At 45.5% G+C, this 17,747-nt stretch overlaps 1 protein-coding gene across 1 annotated transcript in view; it reads left to right on the top strand.

Annotated features, from left to right (window-relative positions):
• Positions 1–8,959: 8,959 nt before the first annotated feature.
• The window catches only part of SYT11 (synaptotagmin 11), a 145,439-nt gene continuing 136,651 nt past the window's right edge, over positions 8,960–17,747 (top strand). The window contains exon 1 of the mRNA XM_078671524.1: positions 8,960–9,753. Coding sequence (XP_078527650.1) covers positions 9,720–9,753 — 34 coding nt within the window. The 5' untranslated portion in view covers positions 8,960–9,719. The remainder of the gene's footprint in view (positions 9,754–17,747) is intronic.

Below are 17,747 nucleotides of genomic sequence, written 5' to 3'. Positions count from 1 at the left end.
AAACCTTCCTACCATCCGCCTCTCATACGGAGCATCAACATCTTCAACATTTAAAAAAGGAAGTTCAGTCTCTAATTTCCAATTTGCAAGGGACAAATAGATGAAGTCCCTCAACACGACAAACACACATGCTTCTACTTTCTTCTCCTAACAAAAAAGAATGGAAAATGGAGACAAATGTTAGATCTCAGGATGCTAAACAAATATCTCAAAAAAAATAATCCTTTCGAATATTCACATTGCAGGAAATCATTTGCTTGCTAAACAAGAAGGGAAGCACACCTCCAAGAGCTGGAAGTGAGTGGAAAATGGTCAGACAAAGAAAGACAGCACTTTGTCTACTTTCTGGAGGTGAAAGCAGTAGAGCTGGATCTCAAAGCCTTCTTTACAAGGCTACAGAGGTCGGATGTTTTAATCTGCACAGTCAACACGACCCCAATGCTTTACTTAAACAAACAGGGAGGTACAAGATCACACCTTCTATCCTGGCAAGTTCAGTAAAATATGGACCTGGTGCCTAAACATCAAGAGCACCCTAAAGGCGAAACATGTTCAAGGCACACAGAACTAATGGGCAGACAAACTGAGCAGGTCACTGATCGAATGTCACAAGAGGGAGTTGTCGGACAGCCAACTCAAGAAAATCTTCTACAAATGGGGAACTCCTTCCCAAGATCTTTTCGCAACTCACAGACACCAAAATTGGATGCACTATGCAAGCAGGTTCCTGCACAAGGGATCATGGGGGAATACGCTCGGATGTTTTGGACAGGCATGTTCTCATATGCGTTCCCGCAGATGACTTTGATTTCACAGATACTACACAAAATGAAACGGAAGCTGTGCAGGATCATTCTGATAGCTGTGGCATGGCTGAGACAATATTGGTGTACGGAGCTGCTCCTAATGTCAGAACACCAACACACTCAACTCAAACCATTCCTGGGATTGCTCTACCGAGATAGTGTGCAGGTCATACATCCGAAACTGGAATCTCTAAACTTAGCTGCTTGGATCCTGAATACTATGAATTCCAACAGTTATCTCACAGCAATGCAGAGACATCTTAGCAAGAGCTAGAGCAGACTCTACAAACAAATCCTACAAAGCAAAATGGATATGATTCTGTCACTGGTGTGCAGCTAACGAGTATTTAGAGCTTTTCCACCTATAAGAAAACCCCTGATAGCATGGAAGCTAAATATTGTCCTGTCACAGTTGATGTGAAGAGCTTTTGAGATGATTGATAAAGCTGACATCAAGCACCTTGTATGGAAAATAGCAATGCTTCTAGCTTTGGCATCTGCCAGACGTACAAGCTTTTACAGTGCCAGAGCCCCACATGCACTTCAGAAAGGACAGAATCATACTGCGTACTAACCCCAGGTTCATACCCAAAGTACCCGCAGACTTTCACCTTAATTAACCAATTGTCCCAAAGGCGTTTTAAAAAAATCCATTGAACAAAGCGGGAAGATTTCGTCACACTCTTGATGTTAAGAGATGTCTGAAGTTTTATCTAGTAGTCACTAAATCTTTCTGAAAATCGGACCAACTCCTAGTATCATCTGCACCTCCGAGGAAAAGACCAAATGTCTTGAAAGCAACTATAGCGATATGGGTATCAACACCTATCTCTTTGTGCCATGAAAGAGCAGGAAGATCACTAGCATCCAAGGTACACACCCACTCTACCAGAAGTGTTGCAACCTCAATGGCGCTATTTGCAGGAGTACCTCTGGCAGACATAAGCAGAGAGGCCACATGGTCTACCACGCATACCTTCACCAGACATTACTGTCTGGATGCAGTGAACAAGAGGGATGCCACTGTATGCCAAGCAGTGCATCGAATCCTATTTCAATAAAGTGAGCGTGTGGTATTTATTTGTGAAGTTGTAATTCAGTGTGAATGTTTTGTACACTAACTCATAAATACCTTTGCATGCTACCCGTCTCCGCATGGAGTTTCTTTGATACTTTAATGTTCTGTCTAAAGGGGATACTGCTAGCTATTCAGATTCAAGCATGTGAATCTATAAAAGATTCAATACTGGAGAAAAAACAAGTTACTTATCTGTATACTGTGGTTCTCCAGAACTGAAATCTTTCATAGATTCACATGCAAACCACCCTCCTCTGCCTCAGTAGCTCATCTCATTGATATTTTCTTAGGTTGCATGTGATACTTACCAATTCTATGTCAGGAAGCGGAGGCGAGGATTATGCATATCCTTTCTCTATTTATTAGACAGCAAATTAAAAGGAACAAGAAAAAATAGCCATGAACTACATAGCCCAAGAGGCTCAGTGGTAGTCATGGAAACCAGTCCACCAATCACAGTCCAGGCAAGGGCATATAGGAGATCCCACGACGAAGTCCTTCCTCTATCTCTATTGCTGCCCCGTCAGTTAAGTCCCGAGCTTCACTTCTTATTGCGTATTTTGTGGCGTGGGCAGTTATTATTGTGACAGTTTGCTTTTTCTTGAATTGTTATATTGCTTGCGGTATTCTTGTATAGCGGATCATTCCCGCTTGCTGTCTGACACGGGAGGCTCCGGCTCGAGCGTCTGTTCATTGCGCGTGCACCGTGTGGGGCTGTCTTTCGACGCGCTTCCGGTGTCTGAGCTCTCACCACAGCGCCCTTTGCACGCATGTGGTGAGAAACGCGCTAGGTGCATTTGTTGTTGTTGAAGTTGTGTGGCCTCCTCCCCCCCTTCACTGACACCGCGTTTGCGGTAGGAAAGACGGGCTTAGCCCACACCTGGCTGTTTGTGGCTTATAATTAATACAGTGTTACACCTCATATTTTATTCGTACTACCACTGTTATTTCCTGCACAGGGCACCTGTGTTGGGGGGAACCCTTGTATATATATTTTTGGGTGTTGTGTATGGGTGCCCGACCCTCTGTGGATATGCAGTCACGTCATGGCCATGATTATGTGTCCATCCTTGATTCTGAGGGTCATCCCCCCCAGGTGCGCTCTCCTGCAGAGGTAGACAAGCTCCTTTCTTCAGCTATTGCCCAGGCGCTTGCTCCTCTGCAGGACAGCGTTAATAAACTGTCTTCTCATGTGTTTAAGTCTTCTTCTGGAATCCTGGGTGACAGTGGGGCAGGGCCTAGTGGCATTCACTCTCGGTGGTGTCACGTAAGGCAGTCAAGCGTGACGCGGGGCACCTGGAGGGCTTCAGTAAACTTGCTGAAGTCTTCCATAAGAGTGCGCGCATGCTTAGAAATGCACCCTACCGGGAGGACGACTCACCCGGATATGCAGGTGGCGATGCCACACCAGATTTTGACCCTGAGGAAGGGTTTCCCGAAGACGGAGAGGGTGAGGACGATGATGTCTTTGCAGATGATGATGAATCCTCAGAGGATTTGATGGATTCGGGCAGGTCTTGGCGTCCTAGGCCTTCTGGGTCAGACATAGGGGATGGCGAGCCGGTTCATCCGGACATGTTTGACCCTAATTGTATCTTCCGACCACGTTCCACTGAATGGGTGCCCGATAAGATGACAGCTGATTATGTTGCCTCTAAAATCAGACAACCCCTTAGTCAGGAGGTGCGATCTAGCCTCAGGTCAGAGTGCCCTCGGCCCACACTCCCTAATGGCGTTACTGCTACCCCAGAGATAGGCCCAAAATTGTGCACATTTTTGCAAAGTACATGAAGGACCCTAAGAAGGGCATAGATAGGTCCTGGAGAGCTTGCCTCGACAAGCGTCTTGATGTTGTTGGGCCCTTGACTAAAATCATTGAATTAGCGCAAAGGTCCGAGAATCCGGACAACCTCTTCCAACGGACGATGTTGCAGGGTGGGCACAGAGGGCGATGTGCCTTTTGGGCAACGCCAACTGTGCCCTCTCAGCTGAGCGTCGCCGTTCGCTCCTCTTAAAGATTGACCCAAAGCCTGGGGAATTGTCTTCGCCCGAGGCAGGCTCTGTGGCTCAAGGTACACTTTTTGGTGATCTCTTTGTGAAGGAACTTGGAAAGTTTGTGACCACGTTTTCTGCCCTTGATAAAGCGCAGGCTTCTATGAAGAAGATTTTTCTGAAAAAGGTTTTTGCCGGGGCTGGACGAGGCAGGGGTCGCTCTTCCAGCCGTCAGTTCAACCAAGGCTCCAATAAGGGACAGGGAAAGCGCAACAATGGCTGGAACGTGGAGGCAGAGGTCAAGGAAGAGGCTGAGGTGGCAACCAGATTAATTCCAAAGGATTCAATGGTAAGCATGAATCTACTCTCTCCAGTTTGTCTGGGGGGCAGGATTTCTTTGTTTCTAGCAAATTGGGCAGGTCTCACGTCAGATCCTTGGGTACTGCAAACAGTTCAAGGATTTCACATAGAATTCTACAGATCCCCTCTTCAACTTTCTCGTCCTTGCCCTATGTTTTTTTCCGAAGCAGAAGACACTCCCATAGACCGGGAGGTTCAAGATCTTCTCACAAAAGGTGCTATTGTTCTCTCCAATCTTCATCCAAGAGGATTTCTCAGCAATATCTTTCTGGTCGAAAAGAAAGAAAAAGGCTTCAGGCCAGTTATCAGCCTCCGTTCCTTCAACGAGTGGTTAGTTTATCGACATTTCAAAATGGAGGAAATCCATCTCCTCAGGGATCTCCTTCTCCAAGACGATTGGTTAGTCCGATTAGACCTCAAGGATGCCTATCTTTCGGCTCCCATCTTCCCTCCACATCGCCGGTTCCTCCAGTTTCAATGGAAGGATCAGATTTACGAGTTTCAAACTCTCCCCTTTGGACTTTCCCCAGCACCTTGGTGCTTCACAAAACTTCTACGACCAGTGGTCGAACACCTTCGCACGAAAGGCATTCGATTGATCATTTATCTGGGCGACATTCTCCTGATGGAGCAGTCCGGGGATCAACTTCTCCTCCACTTGCAGGTTACGGTGTCCCTCTTGCAGAATCTGGGGTTCACCATCAATGCGCAGAAATCAGATTTGATTCGGCAGCAGAGCATGATTTTTCTAGGGTTTCGCATCAACACGACGGATGCCACCCTTCATCTTCCGTCTCAGATTTCCAAAATCAAGAAGGAGATTCGCAAGGTGCTCCGCCGGGACCGGATCTCTCTCGGCAACTGGACAGAATTGTGGGTTTGTTATCATCTTCGATTCAGGCTATCTTTCCCGGTCCTCTGCATTACAGGGCCCTTCAGAGGTTGAAGGCTTTTCACCTCCGCAGAGGTCTAACTTACTCAGAGTTGATCTCCCTCTCCCTGGAAGCCAGGTCGGAACTCCTCTGGTGGATCGAACACATGGAGGAATGGAATGGGAGAGCGATTTTCGGCTCCCGCCCAGATCTGGTAATCGAGTCGGATGCCAGTCGCCTGGGTTGGATAGCCAGATGCGGCTCTCTTTCTGTGGGGGGCAGGTGGACGGAGAAGGAGTTGCATCTCCACATCAATTGCCTCGAACTCTTAGCGGGTTCTTTGGCCATTCGTTCATTCACGACAACAAGAGTGTCCTGCTGTGTCCTACTCAGGATGGACAATACGACGGCGGTTCGATACATCAATCGCCTGGGCAGTACTCACTCCAAGATTCTGGCACATCTTGCCAAGGATTTTTGGAATTACTGCCTTCAACGTCAGATTTCTGTGATGGCGGAGTATCTCCCAGGAGTTCAGAACTGTGTTGCAGATTGGAACGCCAGACAATTCCGGGATGCCAGCGATTGGAGACTGGATCCTGCGATCTTCCGTCAGGTTATGGACCTGTAGGGTCTCCCCCTAGTGGATCTCTTTGCTTCCAGATGGAATGCCCAACTCCAGCGGTTCTTCAGTTGGAAGCCGGATCCGGGAGCGGAGGCGGTGGATGCCTTCCTTCAGGATTGGTCGGGGTTTCCAGCTTATGCTTTTCCCCCGTTCCTGTTCATTCAGAGGGTCGCGGCTCAAGTTCGCAGGCAGAAAGTCTCTCTGATCCTGATTACTCCAATCTGGAGAGTTCAGATTTTGTTCCCGTCCCTTCTAGAATTGTCTTGGGACAGGCCTCTTCGGTTGCTGTCTTTCGAGCAAATTCTGGCGGATCCCCTGGGCCATCCTCACCCCCTGGTTCTCCAAGGCCATCTACATCTTATGGCCTGGAGGATTTCAGTAGACGATGGACGGACGACACGCTTTCGAGAGAAGCTGAACTCCTCATTCAACAGGCCTGGGCCCCGGGTACTACCAAGCGATACCGATCTACTTGGAGACGATGGGTTCGTTGGTGTTTGGCGAAACACCTGGATCCCGTAGGCTCCTCCGTTGCAGAGGTAGTCAACTTCCTTGCGGAACTCTTCCATCAGAAGTTGGCTTATTGTACCATTAATTCTTTCCGGTCAGCCATTTCTGCTGGTCATTCCCTGGTGGATGGGGCTCCTGTTGGAGAACACCCTTGGGTTTGTAAGCTCTTGAAAGGCATTTGTCTTTCACGCCCCCTGGAGCCACGTTACTCTGGCCTCTGGGATGTTAATTTAGTTCTTCATCATCTTTTATCTTGGCAAGATGATTATCTGTCTCGAAAGGAGATTTCAGCTAAACTCGCTATTCTCCTTTGTCTTATTTCTTGTAAGAGAGCTTCTGATGTCCGGGCTCTGGACATTTCTGCACGAGTTTTTACCCCGGAGGGTGTTACCTTTACGATTTCCAGGAGGAATAAATCTAGTACAAGGTCAGTAACCTATCCTGCTTTTCCGGATTCTCCTAAACTGTGTGTGGTTAGATGTCTTAAATCTCATGAGGACATGACTTTAGAGGTTCGACCTCCAGGTGAACAGCAACTTCTTATTGCCATTAAGAAGCCCTTTCGGGCGGTTTTCTCTCCCACCATTGCTAGATGGGTCAAGTGGGTTATGTCTGAATCCGGGATTGATGTCAGAAATTTTGGAGCTCATTCTACCAGAGGAGCTATGGCCTCCAAGGCTGTCCAAGTTGGTAGCAGATTGGAGGACATTATGAATGCCGCTGATTGGTCTTCGGAATCAACTTTTAAATTTTTTTATTTCAAGCTAATTCACAAAGCCGCTGCACTTGTGGTAAGTAAGCTTTAAACTTGCATAATCCTCGCCTCCGCTTCCTGACATAGAATGAGAAATTTCCTAGTTATCACAAAGGAAAGTTTCAATTCTATTAAGGATGCGGAGGCGAGGATTATCCCTCCCTGGCTTCATCTAGCCTCCCGCCCTGGGATTATCTGTATGAGGATTAACTTTCTACGTATCAGGAAAGTATTGCTCTTGTGATTTATTGTGTTTTGCATCAGTTATGTCCTATTTTGATTCCAGTTTTATTTGGCAGATTGTGCTTTCAGTACTTTATTGCCTTTGTATTTGCTTGACTGGTTGCTTTATGCTTCTGTAATGTTCTCATATAGGAGTTCCTTCTGGATAGGAGATTGTTATGTTCTCTTTTATCCTAGGTTCGGATCAGAAGACAGATTAGACGTTGGTCAACTTAACTTCCTGCAGCATCGAAAGAGGAAGGACTTCGTCGTGGGATCTCCTATATGCCCTTGCCTGGACTGTGATTGGTGGACTGGTCTCCATGACTACCGCTGAGCCTCTTGGGCTATGTAGTTCATGGCGGTTTTTTCTTGTTCCTTTTAACTTGCTGTCTAATAAATAGAGAAAGGATATGCATAATCCTCGCCTCCGCGTCCTTAATAGAATTGAAACTTTCCTTTGTGATAACTAGGAAATTTCTCATTTGCCAGTAATGAAGAGGGAGCAGATGTGCAGGAAAGCTGTCCTCGTCACCAATGGGGTGGTGCATTGCTGCCAAGTGGCTACATATCACATGTTACATCTCCAGCCAGTCCGGATACTGAACAGAACATTGGATGCTGAGATTTTTTTTAGCTCTACTTACAAGGCTAAAGGCTGGATATTGTTATCCAGCGATGCTGTCCTGCATCTTGCAATAGGCCAAAAATCCTGATCTGATTGAAGGTATCACACTTGACCCTACATGCCAACACACTCAATTCAGACTGGAGACTCCCAATATTGCTTTAAAGTTTTCCTGGTCTGTCTGTCAACTCAACTCATCCAGACTAGATATTTAAATTGCATCCCTTTACGCGCCAGGGCAAAATGCCACAGTTGTCTCCATTCAGATGTATATAACCAAGCATTTAAAAAATGAGACTATACCGTCTAAAACAGAAAAACCTTGAAAGGTGTTTTTTTTCCTCTTTTATATTCAAACGTGGACAATTATTTTTTTTGCAACAACTGAATGCTGTTTGGTATTCGGATATCACCAAAAACTAATAAGTTGCTCAGTTCATAGCTGAGACTTTGGCATTGTGTCTGTTTCTAAGAGCAGTAACTCAGAATCCGTCCGATGAGCTCATCTATCTTCTTTTCGGTTTCACAGCTACGCTCCAAGATGGCCGCCTCGCTGAAGTAAAGTTCAAACTTTAAACGCTGCGTCAGTTCTGTGTCGCCATCTTGGATTGGAATGATTTTCCTCTATCTACGACATTGTGGTATAAGTGGCGTACAATTTAATATAATTGTGTTAAATTCGCGCCATACTGCATTCGTGCGTTTTAATAAGCATACGAAGCAATACGGACGCATGAAAATAATTTTTGTAAAACGTAACGCATTTACATGTTGAAAGAGTACTTTCGATACGTAATTTTCCAATTTAAATACCAACTTCTTTTTTCCAGTTGGACACTTGAAATAAAGCTCAGTTTACTCTTCTGTCAATGTTACATAAGTATCCGTGTGAACTTGTAGGTGTGCTAATGGATTATTATATAAATTGTTTTTTCCGATACAGGTAACACGGACGTACTCCGATGCAACGGACCCGAAACAGTAGACTGTAAATTGTCGTCCTTCGTTTGTGTAGACGCCGGCCAATGGCAAGAGTCGTGGGCGTTGTCTTTTTCATCGGGCGTGGCCTATGCTCTCATCAGGACCAGTCTTGCTACAGCTGCATCCTGAGCACAGAGCATCATCCGAGAGTGAAGCCGGAGCATTTCTGTGGGGCTAGCCGTGAGAAGCGGGCCCGGAGTTCTTCCCAGCGGCAGACGAGCCCTGCCCAAGGCCACAGCAAGACACGAAGGACCTCATGAGCTAGGAACAGAAGCATCATCTGTGCATAAGCCTTCGGAAGAAGCGTAGCAGCGTTCGTGGTTGGAGAGCAAAGCACACTGGGGGACCAGTTCACAGTAAGGGCTTCTTCAAAACACCAAAAAGGAGCTTAACCCAGCCCAGTAATCCAGGATTGCCAAGCAACTAAACATTGGTGACGAAGAAAGCAGGAGTCAGACCCAAGTGTCACTGGATTAGGAACCTATTGGAGGTCTTCCTTGTAGTCATAGTACAGAATCCAGAACATGCTCAGCCTCTATCATTATCTGCCCATCTAGACCTAGAACTCTGGAGTTCTCCAGCCTAGATTGGAGAGCCAAAGCTAACCCAGCCTAGATCTCTCTACCCAGGCCCGACTAAAAGCCTAGATCATTTAGATCAGGAACTTGGCCCACACCCCAAGGACTTCAGGCAAGTCTAGTCTGCTCTGCCCTGCCCAGCCTAATAGCCCCAAGCGTGCAAGCCAGGAAACCAGCTCACCCTCAGGACAATCACCAGGGGGCCGGAGGAGACTAGCCTGGCCTAGGCTCTCAGAGCAAGAGGTCCTTCTACATGGAAACCAAGTAGGAGGTGAACCTTCCACACCAGTCTGTGCAGACAGGAGAAGGCAAGATGGCAGAGGTGACAAACCTGAAGACTGGCTTTGGTGAGTACCAGGGGTCGGGAAGGGCTCTGGGACCAGGTCCAGGGACTGGTAAGGGAATGTTTTGCTATCATAGGAAGTAAATGGAATAAATAGCGCATAATCTCCTTTGCTCAGGGGTGACCTGTGCAAATAGACGAACCAGGTGGTCGCGTATGGTGCCAATGTAATTGGGGCACCAAATTCAGTGAAAAAAAATTGATTTAAGAAATAATTAAAATGGAACAATCTGGCGGCACCAACTGCATAGTTCACTTTGAGCTCCAGTAACTGGCAGCTATTCTAGGGCCCCCATGTAGTGCATTGCAGTTGGGTGGCTGGGGAGGTAACGTAGGTCTTTTAAACCCAATATTATTCATTAAGTATAGACATTTTAATAGAATATTTAATGGTATCTAACTGTTCGATGATAATAAATGGTCCACAAATGAGAAAAAGCTAAAAGGCCTATGTCAACGTCATGTTGTTTATTGTAATTTGTGGCTACATTGATTAACCTGCCATGGGAGGAGGCTGCATTATGTGTAATTGAACATATAAATATTAGAATCAAAAACAGACATTTACCACAGTGTAAAGATAACCCCCTCAAATTGCCAAGCGGATAGCCTGTACCTTAACATCTAAATTGTACGTATAAACAGCATGACTTTAATGTATTATACAAGAAGCATTAATGCTCAGCTGGAAATTTGAATAATATATTAAAAGCATGTAATTTGCAAGAAGATGTCATCACTCTGCCTTGGGGGGATGAAATGTGGCTCAAAAGGAAGTGTTATATAATAATACAATGGCGTTTCATATAATGTGCAAGGGCAGCATCTCTGGCAACCCTGTGGCGTTTAATCTGTCATATTATGTCGAGAGATAGCATTGAATATAATAAGGCGTGCAATACAGTACAGAATCAGGCACTGGAGAGGGGGGCAGCTGTTATTAAAAATCCTAAGTGTGTTGAGAACAGCGTGTACCATTGCCTACTGTGCAATGAGAGCTCATTTGTCTGCCTGGAGTGTAGTCTCCCACAGCGAGGCCTGCTGTGTCAGATGTCCTGTATGTGAAATATTTAACCCTCTTCTCTCCCTGTAGGAATTTTCTTTTTGGCCATTATTTTATAGGAAAATGTCATTTGTTTGTGCCCTGCCCTGTCGAGATGGGTGGGGCGGTCTCAAAATTGACCGGGGCCTCCTTAGCGGGGTAAGGGGGTTAAAATGAGGGGTAACCCATGCCTCATATCTCGGGTGAATCCATCTCGCTTGTAACCCTCCTCACCCGATCCTAGGCTTTGCAATGTGTTGCCCCAAGTTAATATTCTGTCTTCTCAAGTAAGGCCCCCCCCTTGCGTTTTATTTGGTATTTCAGTGGCCAGTGCTTGGTTGCTGTCATATTCCGAAAGTCTTGCTTCTAGTGGAGCAGAGAGGATCTCTGCCCACAGTGTGGGCAGGGATTTTATGAGTGGGGGCTTTTATGAGTTGCTATGAATTATTTTGATGGTGCAGGGCTGTAGCTCTCGATAGTGCAGCGGGTGCAGTGGCACCGGGATAGGATTCCTCACCCCACCCGTGTTATTTCCTCACAGGTGATTGGAGGCCCATTGCAAGATTGCCCTCGCCCCCACTGATAAAAGGGTGGGGACTGGAGCATTGTAAAATAAGCATGGTACCAGGGTCAGTGACAGGCTCCCCCCACGGCGGCCCCACGTCGGTGCCTCCCACGCTTGGACGGGTTGGCGCGGCCCTCGCGGGCCCCCCTAGGCGCCGCCCCGGTGGGATGCGCGCCGGGTCGATGGGTGGGAGCCGGACCCCCTCCTCCCTGCATCTGTTTTGCGGTGTAATGCTCGCTGCCCTAATGGCTGCTGCCTGGCGATGGGATGACGTCGTGTCTATTTCTGGGGCGGGTGGGGGTGCTGGAAGGGCTTCAGTTCGGGCCTTTGTTTATTGGGGGTAAGGGCGGCTGCCGTGTCCGTCGTCACATATACACAGACCACCCGGGCCGGTTCTAGGCCGCAGTTACCCGGATGTCCGACTAGTAACATGGCGTGCTGGGTCGCTGTGATGAAACTAGGTCACTGGGAGCGAGGGGGCATCGCTCCCTGACCATAGAGAGCAGAGCATCCTCAAAACTGATGCCCCTTTGAGTTAGATCAACACACTTTAAATAACACTCGGGCAAATCACCGAATAAAAACAAGTTGGCATTTTATATGACGGAGAAGCAGGACTGCCTGCTCATGTCTCCAGATTTACCCTTGCTTTCTTAATAGTTCAGTCGGTCAATGCACTTACTGAAGAGATTTAAGCATTGCTGCTGGTCACCTGTTTTTCCCCCAGGTTGGTCCAGTGCATCAGTGCACCTGCTGTTGGGAGCTGTGTGAAACAATTGGGTACCGAGCTCGCATATAGATGTTTGCTCAGCCTTTCATCCTTTTGAGGTCAATAACATGGAAACCATTGACTTAGATAACAAATACAATTTATATTTTACAGTGCTATGAAGTCAAAAAAATCATAGCAGACAGTGCTATGTGAAAAACATGCCATTGTTAATTTTATTTTTCCATTTTTTATTTTTCTTTCTCCAAATTTTTCAGGAAATTATTTTAGATAAAACGCATAACATTTTTGCTGTGTAAGATCGACATATTGTCATTTTTGTAATACTCACAATGCACTCTCTTTAATCTGTGTAATGGTCTCAACCGCGCCTACAGAGTTTGTGAATGCAGTTTAATATTTTCTTATGTGGGCTCGAAGTTTTCACTTTTCTAGGCCTTGCCTTTTTAATTTATTTATGTAATTGTTTAGTGTGGCGCTGGAGTGTGCATACACACCATTTCGCAGCACTTATATTCACTTGTAGAGTATTCACCCGTGTGTTTTGATCTGGTTGATCGCCTCCTTGTGAAGGATCTGATGGGACTCAGAGCATCAATTCGCATCTTCTGGCAAACGGGCTTCATAGAAAGATATATTGCTTATTTTTGGGGTGAGGGCCTACTTCTTGCGGGTTGGAATGAGTTGTCCCGCAGATTTCCGGCATGGTGAAAAAGGCCTCTATGAAAGGCCTTTTCCAGGATTTCATTTAAAAGGCGTTCACAACTGGTTGGTTATTCTTGTATGAGTATGGAGTTCCACAGTTGTGTGCCCAATATCCAAACTGTTTTGCCTCTATGATATTTAGAGTTGAATTGCATTTGTTATGTAAGTCACATTTGTAAAGCGCTAACTCCCACTGCAATGACATTGTAACGCCATCTCTAATTGGGATCCTACTCGCACTGAACTGGGAAATCATCCAATCAATTGTGAGCTTCGTTTCTTGGTGTTTGAATGGGCGCGGTTGGTAAAGTGGTTGTTCAACATTTAGTTTAGAGCTGGTTTGTGCAGACTATTGGGAAGGTGACTAGGGGTCTCATTTTAGCAGATCTTGTAGTGTGTTGTGTGTGTGTGGTTCTCACGTTCTCCCTTGTATCATATTGTTAGTTGGCAGTTGCATGAACCAAGTAAAGTGATCTCTATATTACAGTACAACCAAGGCTTAATTTGTTAAATATTATAATAAATAATAACAAGGACACCATTTCTTTCCTGAAGACTCTGCTGACTGCGCTCCTGATTTAAGATTTTGTTGACTATTAAGGCTGCCTTGTCTGGATTCCAACTCATGCCTCTTTTGTCCCATACATTACGCTTCCTGCTATCTCACTCTTGCAGGTTCTTTTTCATTCCTACTGCAGCGGTTTTCCTTTCTTTCCCTCCTCCCTTATTTCTCCCTTTTATGCTTCCTCTCTCATGCTCTGATGAAAAAAAAATTCCAGATCCTCAAAAAATGAGTGCAGGTGTCCACACCTACAACCACCATCACAAATTAAGAACCAAGCACATTTCAGGTAGATCTTTAATATTGAGTTTGTAGCCTGTTTAGCCCAACTTTGTTATCTGAGTGGCTCTGAGATGAATGCTCATGTGTTGTGGGGCCAGTGCTGTTTAGTTGGCAGCCGTTTGCCAGGTATGGCTTGGTGTCATCAGGTTATTGCTGCTTGACCGTAGGAATAGATTTGATTGGGTATGTAAAGCATTGCCAGCCTGCAGTTAGTTGTCTTAAATGTGACTTCGCTCATATGGCTGCAAACCAAAATGCTAAGTGATTGAGCTGTCCCACTCTGGTCTGAATCATCTCTGCAGATATCTTATTGAATTACATCCTGAGATCATTTACCCAAGGCGTGGACCCTTATTCGATATGAGTGATGGCACGTTTGTTGCTCTCGTCAATAGTGCCGCACTCACATGAGTCATGATAATATGAATATGGGTCTTTTTTCACCCCGCAGCTCACCAGCGTCTCTTCTTACTTTGCCTTTTCATGACTGGTATAATTATCACCCAACTTGAAGGTATTCTTAACCGATAATTTAAGCTCCAAAAGACAGTAAAGAATATGAATGACTAATATATTTTTTTTAAATGCACTTCAATCAAAGCATTTTGAAGGGTGGATATGATGTGTATTTATCCTTATTTGAGCCTACTGTGGCCTAATTTTTTCTGTATTATACCAATAATTCATAGGTTCCTAAAGAAAAAGAAAAGATTCATTTTCATTATAAAACCCATTCGCACTCCGAATACTAGATCAGAACGAATCCTGCCACCTAATCCTCCTAGACCTATCGTCAGCCTTCGATACGGTCAAACATATCAGTCTCCTAGACCTACTTGAACACAGAATGGGTCTATCAGGAGCTGTTCTGAAGTAGTTTGCCTCATTCTTAGACAACCGAAGCCAAAGGATCAAGATTAACCAATCGCTATCCTCGAAAACACCAGTCACATTGGGAGTCCCTCAAGGTTCCGCCCTATCTCCTACCCTCTTCAATTTATTCATGGAACCCTTAACCGAAATTCTGAAACTCTCCAACATCCACTACCATATGTACGCGGATGATACCCAACTATACCTAAAAATATCATCGCTGGATGACATCTGCCTACTCAACACAACTTTACATAAAACCCACATCTGGCTAATAAAAAAACACCTCAAACTCAATGTGCTCAAAACTGACTTTCTCCTAATCTCCCCACCACAAGGGAAAGGTAACATAGTAAACTGGATGAAACAGCTAACAGCCCTCAAATGCAAACCACATATTATCGATTCCACAAAATCACTGGGAATAATACTGGATAAGAATCTCAACATGAGTGAACACATCAGCTCAGCCACCAGAGGAGCCAACTTTCATATGACCATTCTCAGAAAACTAAAACCCTTCCTCAACGACAACGACCTAAAAACAGCTGCTCAATCATTAGTTCTGCTCAGAATAGACTATGGGAATACAGCCTTATGTGGCCTGCCGAGATCCAGTCTTGCTCCTCTAAAGGCCTCACTCAACGTGGCTGCAAGACTCATCACTGGCTCCAGAAAGAACAACCATATCACCCTGGATCTAAAGGAACTGAATTGGCTCCCTTATGAGGCAAGAGTCCAGCTAAAAATGCATGCATGACGCACAAAGCCCTACACCTCAATACACCAAAGTATCTAGCCAATAAACTTCAATTATCAGGCAATAGCAGAACTCTGAGAAGCACCAACACCCTGCTATTGAAACCACAAACATTTAAGAAAAAGAGAACCTACACACGCACCTTCTCTGGCCTAGCACCGAGGATATGGAACGCCCTGCCCCAAACAATCAGAATGAACCCCTCCACCACTTCCTTCAAAAAAGAAGTCAAACTACTTCTAATGAATAACACTCTTTACCAATCCCAGCCCTGAGGCAAGTTGTTACCAACCTGAAGCTGCTCATCTACCAAGATACATGATGATCTCTAAACGAAAATGACCAACACAATCCTGACTTTCAACGAGAACTTACAGTCTACAAGATCGCATCTTAGATGCTCATTTATATGTGACTAGCGCTCAATTTTTCTTGTGATGTAACTTCTGTAAAGCACTCTGATACCCTCAGCGGGTCTAGTCTGCGCTATATAAAACTTTATCAATCAAAAACATATATATATATATATATATATATATATACTTTACTCTCCTCCAAGGAAAAAGTGCTAACACACCTCTACCCATACACATAAGACACTACAATGATCTCTCTAGACAAAACCCAACTTACCTTCACATTCATTAACACAAACCAATTCTAAATTAAACTTTTAGAAAAGTCTCTACTAGCCTTACTCAATCAAAGGCCAAGAAACAGTGCTCAAAAAAGGCTGGTGGCCTTCCCAGATCTGGGGTACAGGGAACCGAGTTGGAGAAGGGGCGGCAACGTTGGTGCACATTAAATCCGCAAACAATAAATAGCTACTTTAGTAAATCCCCTTCTGTTAATGGGTGCAGCAATTAACCAATGAATGAAAATGTTAACTTATAAGAACTGTTCATTTTACAAAAATAAATGTATATATTAAAGTCATGTTAAAAACACGACACAGGAATACCCTGAATTGTTCAACTGTTTTTCTGATAATGCAATTTCAGGCCAGTTGTGGGCCACACTGGCCCTTTCTTACATGATTTCTCCCGTTTTAAACACCTAATTTGATTAACTGATTTTTCTAATATGCAGAAAATGATCCTCACTTGCACTTTATAAATAAGTAGTTTCAGCAGGTTTGTCAGTTATCTACTGTTTTATTGTGGATTGTCTTGGAGGTGTGCTACCTGGTTAGTGTGCCAGGTAGTGTGAGGCTGGTGTGTGCAACAGTCTCAGACTGGTTTATCTGTCTCAGACCGGTGTGTCTGGGATTGCTAGGCAGGTCTGTCCATGCATGGTCAGGCACCAGGTATTTTCAGGCTGGGGTGTCATTCTCAGGTTTGTGTGTCTGGGATTGTTGGGCTGGTTTGATCAAGCATGGACAGGCATCAAGTATTTTCAGGCTGGGGTCTCATTCTCAGGTTTGTGTGTCTGGGATTGTTGGGCTGGTGTGATCAAGCATGGACAGGCATCAAGTATTTTCAGGCTGGGGTGTCATTCTCAGGCTGGTGTGTCTGGGATTGCTAGGCAGGTGTGTCCATGAAGGGTCAGGCATCGGGTATTTTCAGACTGGTTTGTTTGTCTCAGGCTGGTGTGTCTTGGATTGTTGGGCTGGTGTGTCCATGCATGGTCAGGCATCGGGTATTTTCAGGCTGGGGTGTCATTCTCAGGCTGGTGTGTCTTGGATTGTTGGGCTCGTGTGAGCAAGCATGGACAGGCATCAGGTATTTTCAGGCTGGGTTGTCTGTCTCAGACTGATATGTCTGAGATTGTTGGGCTGGTGTGTCCATGCATGGACAGGCATCAGGTATTTTCAGGCTGGGGTGTCATTCTCAGGCTGGTGTGTCTTGGATTGTTGGGCTGGTGTGTCCATGCATGGTCAGGCATCCGGTATTTTCAGGCTGGGGTGTCATTCTCAGGCTGGTGTGTCTTGGATTGTTGGGCTGGTGTGTCCATGCATGGTCAGGCATCAAGTATTTTCAGGCTGGGGTGTCATTCTCAGGCTGGTGTGTCTTGGATTGTTGGGCTGGTGTGTCCATGCATGGACAGGCATCAGGTATTTTCAGGTTGGGTTGTCTGACTCCGACTAATGTGTCTGGGATTGTAGGGCTAGTGTGTCCAAGCATGGACAGGCATCAGGTATTTTCAGGTTGGTTTGTTTGTCTCAGACCGGTGTGTCTGGGATTGCTAGGCAGGTCTGTCCATGCATGGTCAGGCATAAGGTATTTTCAGGCTGGTTTGTCTGTGTCAGATTGATATGTCTGGGTTTGTAGGAGTGGTGTGTACATGCATTGTCAGGCATCAGGTATTTTCAGGCTGTGGTGTCATTCTCAGGTTTGTGTGTCTGGGATTGTTGGGCTGGTGTGATCAAGCATGGACAGTCATCAAGTATTTTCAGGCTTGGGTGTCATTCTCAGGCTGGTGTGTCTGTGATTGCTAGGCAGGTGTGTCCATGAAGGGTCAGGCATCGGGTATTTTCAGG

This window comes from Lissotriton helveticus, chromosome 12 (genome assembly GCF_964261635.1).
Source record: "Lissotriton helveticus chromosome 12, aLisHel1.1, whole genome shotgun sequence".
Taxonomy (NCBI): domain Eukaryota; kingdom Metazoa; phylum Chordata; class Amphibia; order Caudata; family Salamandridae; genus Lissotriton; species Lissotriton helveticus.
Note: the sequence above shows the minus strand (reverse complement) of the source record. Positions and strands in the feature narration are given on the sequence as shown.